Below are 12,310 nucleotides of genomic sequence, written 5' to 3'. Positions count from 1 at the left end.
GCAGAGAACTCCGGAATAACGCGCACACCTTATTTTGTATCAATTTCCAAATGATAACCACATGGTCATGATAGATGTGGCAATAAACTGTAGGGAATAGTACAGATAAGAATAGACTTGTTTCAGATAAAGAATATATCATTTTTGAAATGTGATTTAGGATTAGATTTGTGGAATGCTAATATATTGACCACGGTGATCAGTTCTACGATATAGAGAGGTGTCATTAAATCAAACCTGTCTACTGGATAAGGATTAATGTTGCTTAGGACATTAACAGAAATGGTAGCACTGCCCTTAATCTAGTTCACAGGGAAAGTGTTTCTCTTCCCAGACCAACATGATAGAGAGATTCAATCCAGCCCTCTAGTGTCCCAATAATCTCCCACGAGACAGATGACAATTCATTTGAATATGCTAGTGTAGTCGTTTTCCATTTTTCTTTCCTGGATTGAGGAAAACATGGCTTGTTTTATTCCTATTTGTGGGTATGGTATAGAGGCATGTTATAGCAATGGGAAGTGTAGCTTAGAAGTGCCACAGACAGAAATATATATTTTTTTAAATGGCACCGCAAACCTATAGTAAAGTCATGGACCTTCAGGAGTCAGAATCGGCAGAACCAGACCCAGAAGCATATCCAGGTGAAAAGGAGGAAATCCAAGACTGAAATGGGGCAGACCCAAAGTTAGAAGAAGAATCACGTCTAAAAGAAACAGAGCCAAACTCTTAGGAACAAAACCTAGAAGCAGAAACTAAGCCACAATAACCAGACCAAGATTCAGAAGCCAAACAGGAGCTAGAACCTCACCCAAAGCAACCAGACAGAAATTCAGAACCAGCTCCAGAAACAGAAGAACCAGAATTTGACTCAGTATAACTAAACCAAGACCCAGAAGCAGAACCAGATCCAGACATACCAAACCAGAAAAAAAGAATCTAACCCAAAATAACCAGACCAAGGTCCAGAAGCAGAATCTAACCCAGTATAATCCAGAAGTAAATCCAAAACCAGATTCATAAATTCAGAGGAAAAAGCCAAAACACTAAATCCCCTATGGCGCAGCATTTCAGTCGACACTCTGAACCTTTTACCCCACAGAAGTAGGAAAGACGGATCCGGGCATCTACAGTGTGGTAACAGAACAATGACTACACTCACGCGCGCACACACCTAGCAATAGGGTCAGCTCACAGTGGAGAACAGCACTGGATCAGTCATGTATCCTCTGTATTAGTGAAAGTGAGTATACGACTCCCTGAATTTCTTTCTCTGTTTCCGTCGCTCATTATCCTGACCTTGCTTTCAGTCAAAATAAGAAGTGAAGGAGCTAAGGGGATGAGATGGCACTCATCATCTGTTATCAGAGTTGAAGAAGGGTGAAGGAGAGAGAAAGAGGTTAACAACTCACAGAATGTGAGAAAAAGAGGCAAAGCAGTTCAGCTGCCATGGTGATGCCCTTCGATTTGGCACAGCATAATGCTATTGTCCTCCAGGCTGTTTTTTTTCTCGCCCCGTGCCAACTGCAGGTGGCATACGACAATAAGCACCGACCGGACGAGAAAGAGGGAGCTTATTAGTTCCGACTGTCTAAGCAGGAACAGGTGTTATGAGAGTGAGAATGAAAGAAAAGCTGGCATGGTTCTCAGCGTCTCACTAACAGCCATGCTAGCTGCACTACACACTCCTATTGCATCCCTTCACAGCTAAACTCTTGAGCCATAATTTGGTGTAATTTTCCCAAAAAAAAAAAAAAGAAATTTTCAACTGTTTTTGTATGGTAATGTCGCAATAATAGCTTCTTCTAACTTCATTAAAACTTCATTTCTATGGAGTTCAACTGATGAATTTCAATGTTAAATTTGTAAACAGGCTGGAGTTCACCGTTTAGTCTCTGACTTTTTTTGTTTGAGACTTGAGGCCCCATTGTTTATTCTATTACATAGTTCCTTGCCATGTTCCTAGATCATCACAACATCCTCGCAATGCTTTATGTCCATTTCTGTAATCAAAAATGTGTGTTTCAGAGCCACCCATTGGTCAGATGCGGCCTCCACATGGCAGCGTGACTCCACAGAAGAACAGCAACCTGCTGGTGATCATCGTGGTGTCTGTGGGCGCCGTCACCGTTGTCGTCGTGGTCATCGTGGCTCTCATTTGCACGCGCCGATCCTCCGCACAACAAAGGAAGTGAGTCCTTTTCGCCTTTTCCTCCTTCCCAATCCTGGGACTAAACTGCTTTTGCGATTTTGGAACATTGTGTTGCAACGCCTGCTTGCTAAGTCTGTGTGCTATTTTCTCGAGCACACAGAACGCCGCTTCCGTGGCTGTCTGCAGGAACTCAGCAGTAGCATGTCTGCTAAGCCATGATAAGTGTTTTCACGGGTTGTTTTGAGAGCCAGTTGCCTGTGGAGAAGCTGCCTGCTTCTCCTTTCCCATATACACTGTTAAAAGATGTAGGGGTCAGTAGGCTTTTTGTCTGAGCTCTCAGGGCTTTTTCAGAAAACCCTCTCAGCTCTGATGTGTGTTCGGAGGTAGAGGGTAAGCACGAGGGCAATGCTTTTGGGCCCATAACCTTCAAATGAACTCAGCATTATTTTAATATAGTGTATATTTATACAAAACACACAGCAACATAGTTATGTTAGAATTTTTATAGTAGCCTTATTATAATATGTCCACATGTTAGTGTAATTACAGTAGGCTCGCTAAAAAAAAAAAAAAAAAATGGAACTATGCTTATGCATGAATGTATAAATCATGAACATCATATCTTCCTCCCAAATAACTAGTGGGCTAGCTAATTTCCAACAAACTCACATTTGTCACAAGTAGAATCATTTGTGTTGCCATAGTCTTAGCCATAACCATAATTTTGTTCAGCGCTAGTATTAGCTAAATTATCTTGCTAACTCTCTTAGCTTGCACATTCTGTAGCTGAAAGTTTCTGAGTACCACATATTCGCGTATACATCTGAGAGACAAGCAGTGAGCCTTGCTAGCTGTAATGCTAGCACTGAGATGCTAGAATCTGAGTGATCTGAGGAGAGTCTGGAGGATTCTCTCTAAAACTAACATACAAATACAAAAACAGATGTAAGATGAAAACAGTTTCATCTTAGGCTAGAACTAGTGTAAGTGTCAAATCGGTGTGCGAAGGTACGCTACCATTAGCTTGGTGCTAACACTGAAAATCCCATTTTTCTGATGTGACAGCTTCCTCCCTTGTGTTCGTCATCAGGGATTATTAGCTTAGCCGCGGGCTGATCTGACGGCAGCTGACAGGACTAGCACAGCTGAGGGCTGACTCATTATTGTAGCCGCAGCGCTAACAAGAGGAGCTGAACTGCACTGTTAAAAGACTGTAGCCTTCTCTGACAAGCATGTGTCTAGCAGATATGCTAAGTGCTAACACCTAAATGAGGTAAAGTGCCCTTTCGGCACAACAGTGAAGTTAAGTCACTTTAATTGCTACAACTGTGTGTGTGTGTGTGTGTGTGTATTCAGAGGGAGGGAACCTGTTAGTGGGACTTCCGTCTTCAACCTTCTCCTTATTAGTAACTGTATTCATACACACACATCACACACTAATCACAGCTGCCTGATGCTACTGATGAGTGACAGTGCAGAGAGCAAAAGAAATAAATCAGGTGGAAGGACACACTGAATCATGTGCTTTTTTCCCCCCATCTAATAAAACACATCAGATCTCGTGCAAAATCTCTTACTCCACTTCCCTTCTCTTAATTTCATTAAATTCAGAGAAATATTGCCAAAACATTGAATAAACTGCAATAACAGCAATAATAAGAGCACACCAGGAAAATAAATGAAGTCCAAGTTGGTGAAGTAAGGTTGCACTGTGTGTGTGTGTGTGTGTGTGTGTGTGTATAGAAAGCGGGCCACACACAGCGCAGGGAAAAGGAAAGGAAGTCAGAAAGACCTGCGACCTCCTGACCTGTGGATCCACCATGAGGAGATGGAGCTGAAGAACATCGAGAAACCGTCCAGCTCCGCCCCGTCCGGCCGAGAATCGCCAATCCAGAGCTGCCAAGAGATTGCCCCTGTCAGCCACAGCCAATCAGAGAGCCAGATGGGCAGCAAGAGTAGCCACTCAGGTAACACTGCGGCTCTTCATGATCTGCTTGTAACAGCTGTGCTGTAACAGAAGTGAAACAGAATACAGCAAGCTGTTCAATAGTTCTGTTTAGAGATGATTGACAGGTCGCTATTTATCTCCAACCCTCTCTGTGTTACTTGGATGACAAAATGTGCAATATATTAGAAAGAAATTTAGCCCAACATACGCTATGTAAAGTAGCTCAGCAAATACGTTTTATCGTTAGTATACTCTAATCGAGAAACGTTATCAGTTATTATGGCTCTCTGTTAAAGAAGGACATGTCATACTTCTGTATCTGTTTAATGTTGTGGGGCGTTCGTGAGACAAGTTAGTGATTTCCTGATTTCCTTTGCCTTAACGCCAAATCCTTACTGATCATTACAGAACTTACCAAGCAAAAATAGAGATGATCAACTCCTTCATATTTTGTTTTATTTTTAAGTCAGGTTTTCTCTAGCTGACTAATGCATCTGTTCATGACAGCTTGTGTAAATCTGATACTTGATTCTGCTGGCTGGAAGTGGGGCCACCCACGGCAGACATTTCTAATGTCATTCTAACTTATTACAAGTGATGAAAAGCATTTGCTTTTAAGGGCTCTTCTAAACAGCCATTTTAAAGGGAAGCACTGATGGACACTTTGAACCTGAGATTGTTTGCGCTGTTATTAAAACGACCACAGAAACTTGCGAAATATGAAATATACAAACATTACATTTTGTAATACTAAATTTTAAGTAAAAAAAGCCAAGAGCAATGCTGAGGTAAGCTGTTAGGCACGTGTTCCATGGTTTTATTTCTACTCCAGTTAAAATAGTTTGTGCATTTATGTTTATTTACATTTGTAAATTAACCCACTTTCCAAAATCAAACTAATTGAATTATAACTGATAAAAAATGGTAACAGCATTAGGATGTTTTTACTGCTTATTGCTAAAGCATCTATAAAAATGTGTGCAGTATACTGCTCAGAAACACACAGACCCAAGGTACGATCGCACGTGAATCTTTTTAATTAGGCTTGTGTAGGTGGCACGGTCGTTAGTCAATAATGTAAAACCTTTCGACACAAATAACTCTGCAGCGTTACAGCTCGTCATTTTTTGGCTTCTTGCCATGAAAAATTAAGTTCCTTCCAAATGGCTGTAAATTTTTTGACCTGACCAGAACAGGAACATTTCAGAGTGCTGACTGTGGAGGGCATGGCCTTCAGAGTGAACAGGACATGACAGTGTTCACTTCAGAAAGAACTGATAATCACTCCCTTTCAGGTGGTGACGCAGATGAAGCCTCCAGCGGCATATCCACTCTAGACCGCTCCCTAGCCTCACGGAGGGCGACTCGCTCAAAGATGATGATCCCTATGGACTCTCAGCCCAGCAATACACGTGAGTGAATAAAGCCCTTTACATGGAGCTCTTTTTAAATGATTTAAAGTCTGTTCAGTTTAAGTGAACCTGAAAGAGAAACCCCGTGAAGGATGGGTGGCCTCTATGTCTATCAGTCCCAAAGTAAGGAGGTGTGGCCTTAGACTGTTAGTCCAAGTGAAAGAGGCGTGGCCTCAGTCTGTTAGTCCAAGTGAAAGACGCGTGGCCTCAGTTCCAATGAAGGAGACGTGGCCTCAGTCTGTTAGTCCAAGTGAAAGAGGCGTGGCCTCAGTTCCAATGAAGGAGACGTGGCCTCTGTGTCCAAGTGAAAGAGGGGTGACATTTGTGTTCATCACTCGGAAAATAAGGAGGTGTGGCCTGTGTCTATTAGTCCAAGTAAAGGATGTTTGGCCTTTGCGTTAAAGTTAAGGTGTAGCCTTATCTATTGGTCCTAAAATAAGGAGGAGTGGCTTCTGTGTCTGTTGGTCTCAGTGAAGGAGGTTTGGCCTTTGTGTATATTAGTTTTAGTGAAGGAGGTGTCTCTCTGTTAATCCAAGTGAAGGAGGCATGACCTTTTTTTCACTGTATCATATTGTATTATGTAGAAAGAACTGTAAATTGTATCATATTAAATGACTTTAAAGACATAGATTATTCCTTGGATCATTAATGTATAGAACCCGACACACCCTCGTACCCCACAGGCTTGACAGTAAATATAGATCATCTCTCTCCGGCTTGCTTTCCGACTTTCAGACACGCCTCTATGCCACTGCAGCTCTTTGGCTAACTTTCTTGCCATAATAACACTTTTATCGAAGGACCTCATCAGTCAGTGCCAGTCTCGACAGGACAGTGGACCTCCTCTGCCACAGCGGGGAAAACAGACACACACACAAAGACACACATACACACTATAATCCAACAGCAGATCGATCAAAATCAGACAGCAGATGCATTTTAACACACTGGCTTGCTCTGTGGAATGGAAAGAGAAGCAGAAAGAGCAATAAGACTTGATAAGTGTGTAATGAATTGCTCCCTGCAGGCCCAACTGCTGTGTGACAGCGTGGACTGAAGCCAGGCCAGTGTTTCATTTGGTTAAGCTTCTTAACTGCCCAACTTTCAGGAGAGTTTAGCAGCAATAGTGCTGTTCTTGGACTTTATTCACTTTGATTTGTTTACAGTTTGGGTTTCTCTAGTTCAGTCCCTTGCTTTAGGAGAGGATTTGATTTTTAGTGGACTTGCAGTGCACACTTCTGACTACTACTAGGGAAAAATCAGTTGTATCTCAAGTGCAAAAGTTTACATACTCTAAATTAAGATGACAAAGAAAATTAATTAATATTATTACAAATATTATGTTGTATTTTTCAAACATAGTTCAACTCTTATTTCTGTTCTAATATAATGTTTATCTCCATTATAAAGACAAGTGCAAAAGCTTGCACCCCCACACAATTTTTTTTCACTATTAATATATTACACATGTGGTGTTTTTTTGTTTGGGATACTGAAGGAACATCTGTGGAAGCAGAAACACTAAATACCTCAGTGGTAATAACTGGAATTTAGACAGATATCTGGATTTTTTTTTATGTTCGTTTATATATAGATATAACAACATTGATTCCAAATCAGCCTGAAACATCCAGCCTTTCCTATGGCTGCAGTCCAACCTTTTTCCTAATTCACACTCGAGCTGCTCAGGTGATATGAGTTTATGGCAGAAAAATCTCTGCTTTCTGTCCTGATTGCTGAGTAACGTTAACAAATTATACGTTGCTGATGGGTGTATTTGAAGACATGGTGAATCGTTTCCCATCAGAGACCCCGTCTTTGGCTGGAATATAGTTTTAATCGGATTTAAAGAGACTGCTTTGTCTTCAGTGTACACATACACGTAATAAGACGAAGTCTCAGATCATCAGAGAGTTAGCAGATGAGAGCAAATGGATTGATCTGTTATGAAGCTATTGGCAGTCAAAGGTTGCTTCTGAGCCTCAGGAATGATTCAGTATTATTCACGATAACATCAGGGGGAAAATGAAGTTTTTCTGTGCCTCTGGGTTATCGGGGCATAAAATAATTGGCATCTGCACTGAACAGGTCAGTGGAGAAGGTGCAGTGAATATAAGCATGTGAAACACACACACACACACACACACACACATACACACACACACACACACACACACACACACACACACGTAAACATAAAAGGCGGCTTCGTCCGAGTTCTGAGCTTCAGAAATAGAAAGAATTAAAAGGACTCTCGGGTCTCGGGCAGTTTAAGAGATAGTGATCTCACCACGCTTAGCATTTCAGACACTTCTGCCTTTCATCTCAAGGTCACTGATGGAGGAAATGCTAACAGCATAGCACTTACCTGAAACCACTCTGACCAGGAACACACACTAGGTTTCCACAGTTAGGTGCTTACTGGTATTTTGCTTCTCATTTAATTACTTTTATTCTCTTTATTACAGATGTTTAAGAACACAGAGTTTACATTTGTTTGAATTATGGGCAGATGAGTATGTAAAATTAAGAGTATGATAACTGTCCCAACCCAGTATCATAGTTTCAGTGGAACACAGTATAAATGTAGGATGACCTACAGCTTTAAATGCCAAATGATTTGCCAATGAGATCAGAATTTAAAGCTTATGACTTGTGAAAAGACATCAAACCTTAAAACTTGCATCACAATTCAAAGCTTATGATTCCCCAATCAGCTCAGAATTCAAAGCTTATGATTCCACAATCAGCTCAGAATCCAAAGCTTATGATTCCCCAATCAGCTCAGAATCCAAAGCTTATGATTCCCCAATCAGCTCAGAATCCAAAGCTTATGATTCCACAATCAGCTGAGAATCCAAAGCTTATGACGTTTGATTTGACTCAGGCTTCAAATCTTATGACTCGCATCTCGACTCAGACTTCAAAGCTTATAATCTGCAACTTGACCCGAACTTAAGTTTTTGATTCACGAATCAGCTCAGATTTAAAAGCTAATGACTCACAACTCAACTCAGACGTCACACCTCATGGCTCGCGAATCAGCTCAGGCTTCAAAATTTACGATCCGCAACTAGACTCAAACTTCAAAGCTTACGACTTGCAATTCGACTTGTGAAATTTCAAAACTTATGACTCACTACTCAACTTGGACTTCAAAGCTCATCAGTTAAGTGCCTTAGGTATCAGATTGCACACAGTTCATGTCAAGTCCATTTTATTCCAGAAATTTTCAGTATGAAACTTTGGGTTTCTTGAAGTTTGTGACTCAGACTTTTATAATAATTCAGAGAGTCAGAAATAAGTAATAAATGTTATAGGTAGTTAAATTCAGTTAACTTGCTTCATTTGTAAGGCTTTTAATCTGAATTTTTGCTAGAAATCTGACCAATCCAGAGAAATGTACTGGTATTTGAACATTTGTCAAATATTCCTCTGTAACACGTTAACATTTCCATACACTAGAGTTTGCTACTTTCTGTGCTAACCTTCTCGCTCTGTTTTTATCCGTAGCGGTGGTCAGTGCCATCCCGGTTCCCACGCTGGAGAGCAGTCAGTACCCGGGCATCCTGCCGTCTCCAACATGTAGCTACACCCCTCATTCTAAATTCACCCTCAGGCCGATGCCCTTTTCCACGCTCACTGTGGACCGAGGCTATGCCGCAGGTACTCTATAAACATCCTCTTCCTCTTTTCCTTCTTTCTCTTTCTTCCTCAATTTGATCTGTTCTCTGCGGAACAGCCCATGTCGCGCGGTGTCAGTCTCCAGTGCTCATCCTCTACTCTTGCATTTTAACAAGGCTTCTTCGTTTTTCATCCTATACCTCGTATCTCCTCTTTTCACCCATCTTACTTTTCTTTTCCCTCCCATGACTTTGATTTATCCTTGTTTTTACATCTATTACATTCGATTACTTTCTAGAGAAGATATTTCCCTCTCATTAGCGCTGTCTGTCTCTCTTTGTAGTTTTTTTTTTAAACTGATTAAGGCCCAAAGGCTCTATGGCCCACTTTGTTTAACCAATATGTGTAATTTCGAATGAAGGACAACCAGAGGCAATGTGAAATTAGGGTGTACAATTGTGCAGATTTGTGTTTTGCATCTTTATGCATTTAATACTTAATATACAATTATAGAAAAACAGAGGTGACTGGAAAAATGCTTTTTACATCAAAAAAATCTGAAATAAGGAGTAAACATATTTATAACAGTATTTTGTTATGCTACCAGACGTCAGTGGTTCAATAGCCAAGCTTGTGTGTGTGTGTTTTCCACAGCCATAACCACAGAGACCCCCCAGCCTCAGGCGTCTCTGATCCCCTCCGTGCAGCCTGAAGCAACGGGGGCAGAGGAGATGCCGAGCCGCTCCATTCCCACGGCGTGTGTAAGACCCACACACCCCCTGCGTAGCTTCACCAACCCCCTCCTGCCCCCGCCCATGGGCACCATCGAGCCCAAAGTCTACACTCCCATGATGCCACAGCCAGGTGAGGTGCTCAGCGCTGCGAGTAGTGTGAATGGAGTCTATGCAGCCTTATTATGGTTTGTGTGTGTGTGTGTGTGTGTGTGTGTGTGTGTGTGTGTGTGTGTGTGTGTGTGTGTGTTTTCACACACTCCAGATGGTTATAATATCATTGCTGAGCTGAGTGTATGTTGAGTAGGAGGATGTGAATTTTGCACTTCTATGACAGCTAATAGAGGGAACGTGATGAGAGCTGGGCTTGGTAAATTCCTTCTGATTTGTCATTTACGTTCACAGTAAAAACAACACAGAGTGCAAAATCCTCAACGTAACCACAATCGACTTTAACCTTGAATTGATTATTAACAGTTGTACACACTGCCTCTTGAGGCTGTTGGCCTCAGAAATGATTCACGGTTCCTCCTGATTTATCAGGGATGAAATGAAATTGAACGTTTTTCACTGGCTGTCTTATCACTGTATGGAGTAATTGCGTTTGCAGTTTGTGTGTGTGTGTGTGTGTGTGTGTGTTAAATGAAAATGTCAAATGAAAACCTTAAATGCGCAACATAAATTAGAGAGTCGAGAAAGTAGAGATCTCGCTCGGAGTGACTTTCATGTTTTTCGACCACTAAAGGAGGCGTTGGGTGGAAAGACTTTCCAGTCAGATGAAGAAGTGCAACAGATGGTGCTTCAGTGGCTGTGCACGCAACCGGAAAAAAAATTTCCTACAGAAATCAGGACACTTGTTAGGCGCCGGAAAACTTGCACTGAATAAATTGGAGATTATGTAGAAAAATTATACACTCTTGTGCAATAAACAATAGAAAAAAATAAAGGTTTTCGTTTGATTCGCTCTCGTATATGTCAGAGGAAATTGCACTTAGCTAGCGAGGTTTTACAGACATCTTTAGGCTGATGGTTTTTACCACCACGTTTCTTACACTTGCTACTTCAACAACATGGTCTTTACAGGAAGTTAATATAAGCAAGGTTAGTCTTTTTTTAATTAGGCTAAAACACGATTTTTTTTTTTTCCCAGAATTCAGTCACAGCATATTTCCCAGGTGTTCCCAGACCACCTTATATATATCTATCTCTAAGGACCCGATTTAAGACAGGCTGTAAAGACAACATCACAACATTGCCGAGATACCGACATGTGCCAACAAGCGCTAACCCCAAAAGTCTGTTAGCTTCGATAGCATAAATTAATCGCGGAGAAAATTGTGAAACTCAAGGCAAAAGTAATCACAAATAACTTTCTCCAAAAACAACTTCCTCACTCAGGTGTTTTCCACCTCTGTTTGATTTTTCCTCAGACTGCCTGGGAAATGAAGGCTAGTGAAGGATTCACGTACGTTGCCGTCATGAAACCCATTCTGGTTAAAAATACCTCAGGACGCAGTGTTCTACGTGATCATTTGAGTCAGACATGACTCACAACTTGAATGTGCAGCATTTTTTTTTCTTCATTTTATCCTGTGTGATGAAGCTGGAATCACACTTCTTTTTTTTTGCTACTATACACTGTTTTTAACAGAGTGATGTCCATTTTTTTTTATAGATAACAGAAAGCAAGTTAGAGCTGTTGAGACAACGTGAGGATTAAGCATGTGTTTTCGACCATGCTAAATTGGTGGCTATAAGGTTCCTTTATTTGTTAGCTACATTAGCCTTTAGACAACAACAGAGTCTAGTCTCAACAACAGAGACTACATTTATTTTATTTTATTGCTTTAATGCTTATTGGGAGAAAGAGTGTGTGTGTGTGTGTGTGTGTCTGGAGGCTAGTTCTACAGAAAGGTCAGGTCTGATGCAGTTCATTTCTAGAAACTTTGCTCTCATTCGGTTTCCTCTCTGACCTCATAGCCACGTTCATGCACTGTACTCTTCTTGTTTTTTTTTTTCCCCTGTTGATTTCATACACACTAAACACTACACACACTCGTACACACTTGCTCCAGGCTTCTCCACCCTCCTGGGATATCTCTCCACCCACTCTTGCCCTCCACACTACCCGTAACCGAAATGTTCTTCGACATCAGCCGATCGCCTGTAGTTCCAATTTAATTGCTTTTCCTCAAGACGGTTCCCCCCCCCAGCCCCCCCCCCCGAGCTGCTCGACTCCGTCTGTGCAAACAGACACCTGCATCACAACACCACCACACCACAAATAGAACAGCTTGAGGGAATTTGCTCCTTTTTTTTGTCAGCTGTAGTTGAATTGCGTCCTTTTAAACACACGGCGCAGAAAAGCCAAGGTATTTTATCAGCTCATCGCGTAAGACTGGTTTGCGCAGTGGATTATACGGGTGTATCGTACCACAGCTAT

At 41.4% G+C, this 12,310-nt stretch overlaps 1 protein-coding gene and 1 long non-coding RNA gene across 5 annotated transcripts in view; one reads left to right on the top strand and one right to left on the bottom strand.

Annotated features, from left to right (window-relative positions):
* The window catches only part of dcc (DCC netrin 1 receptor), a 218,970-nt gene that overhangs the window by 196,862 nt on the left and 9,798 nt on the right, over positions 1–12,310 (top strand). For 2 of the 3 annotated variants that reach the window (XM_026921883.3, XM_026921884.3), the window contains exons 23-27: positions 2,029–2,191; positions 3,896–4,119; positions 5,396–5,512; positions 9,026–9,178; positions 9,791–10,000. In XM_026921883.3, coding sequence (XP_026777684.3) covers positions 2,029–2,191; positions 3,896–4,119; positions 5,396–5,512; positions 9,026–9,178; positions 9,791–10,000 — 867 coding nt within the window. Of the gene's footprint in view, positions 1–2,028; positions 2,192–3,895; positions 4,120–5,395; positions 5,513–9,025; positions 9,179–9,790; positions 10,001–10,612; positions 12,042–12,310 lie in introns of those variants that run through there. The other variant, XM_026921886.3, reaches the window with a different exon arrangement.
* The window catches only part of LOC113531279 (uncharacterized), a 45,187-nt gene continuing 36,917 nt past the window's right edge, over positions 4,041–12,310 (bottom strand). The window contains exon 4 of one of the 2 annotated variants that reach the window (XR_003403238.3): positions 4,041–4,160. This is a non-coding gene — a long non-coding RNA (uncharacterized LOC113531279). The remainder of the gene's footprint in view (positions 4,161–12,310) is intronic. The other variant, XR_004577410.2, reaches the window with a different exon arrangement.

The sequence above is a fragment of the Pangasianodon hypophthalmus genome, chromosome 27 (assembly GCF_027358585.1).
Source record: "Pangasianodon hypophthalmus isolate fPanHyp1 chromosome 27, fPanHyp1.pri, whole genome shotgun sequence".
Classification (NCBI taxonomy): Eukaryota; Metazoa; Chordata; class Actinopteri; order Siluriformes; family Pangasiidae; genus Pangasianodon; species Pangasianodon hypophthalmus.
The sequence above is the reverse complement of the archived record's forward strand: the minus strand, read 5'-3'. Positions and strand labels throughout refer to the sequence as shown.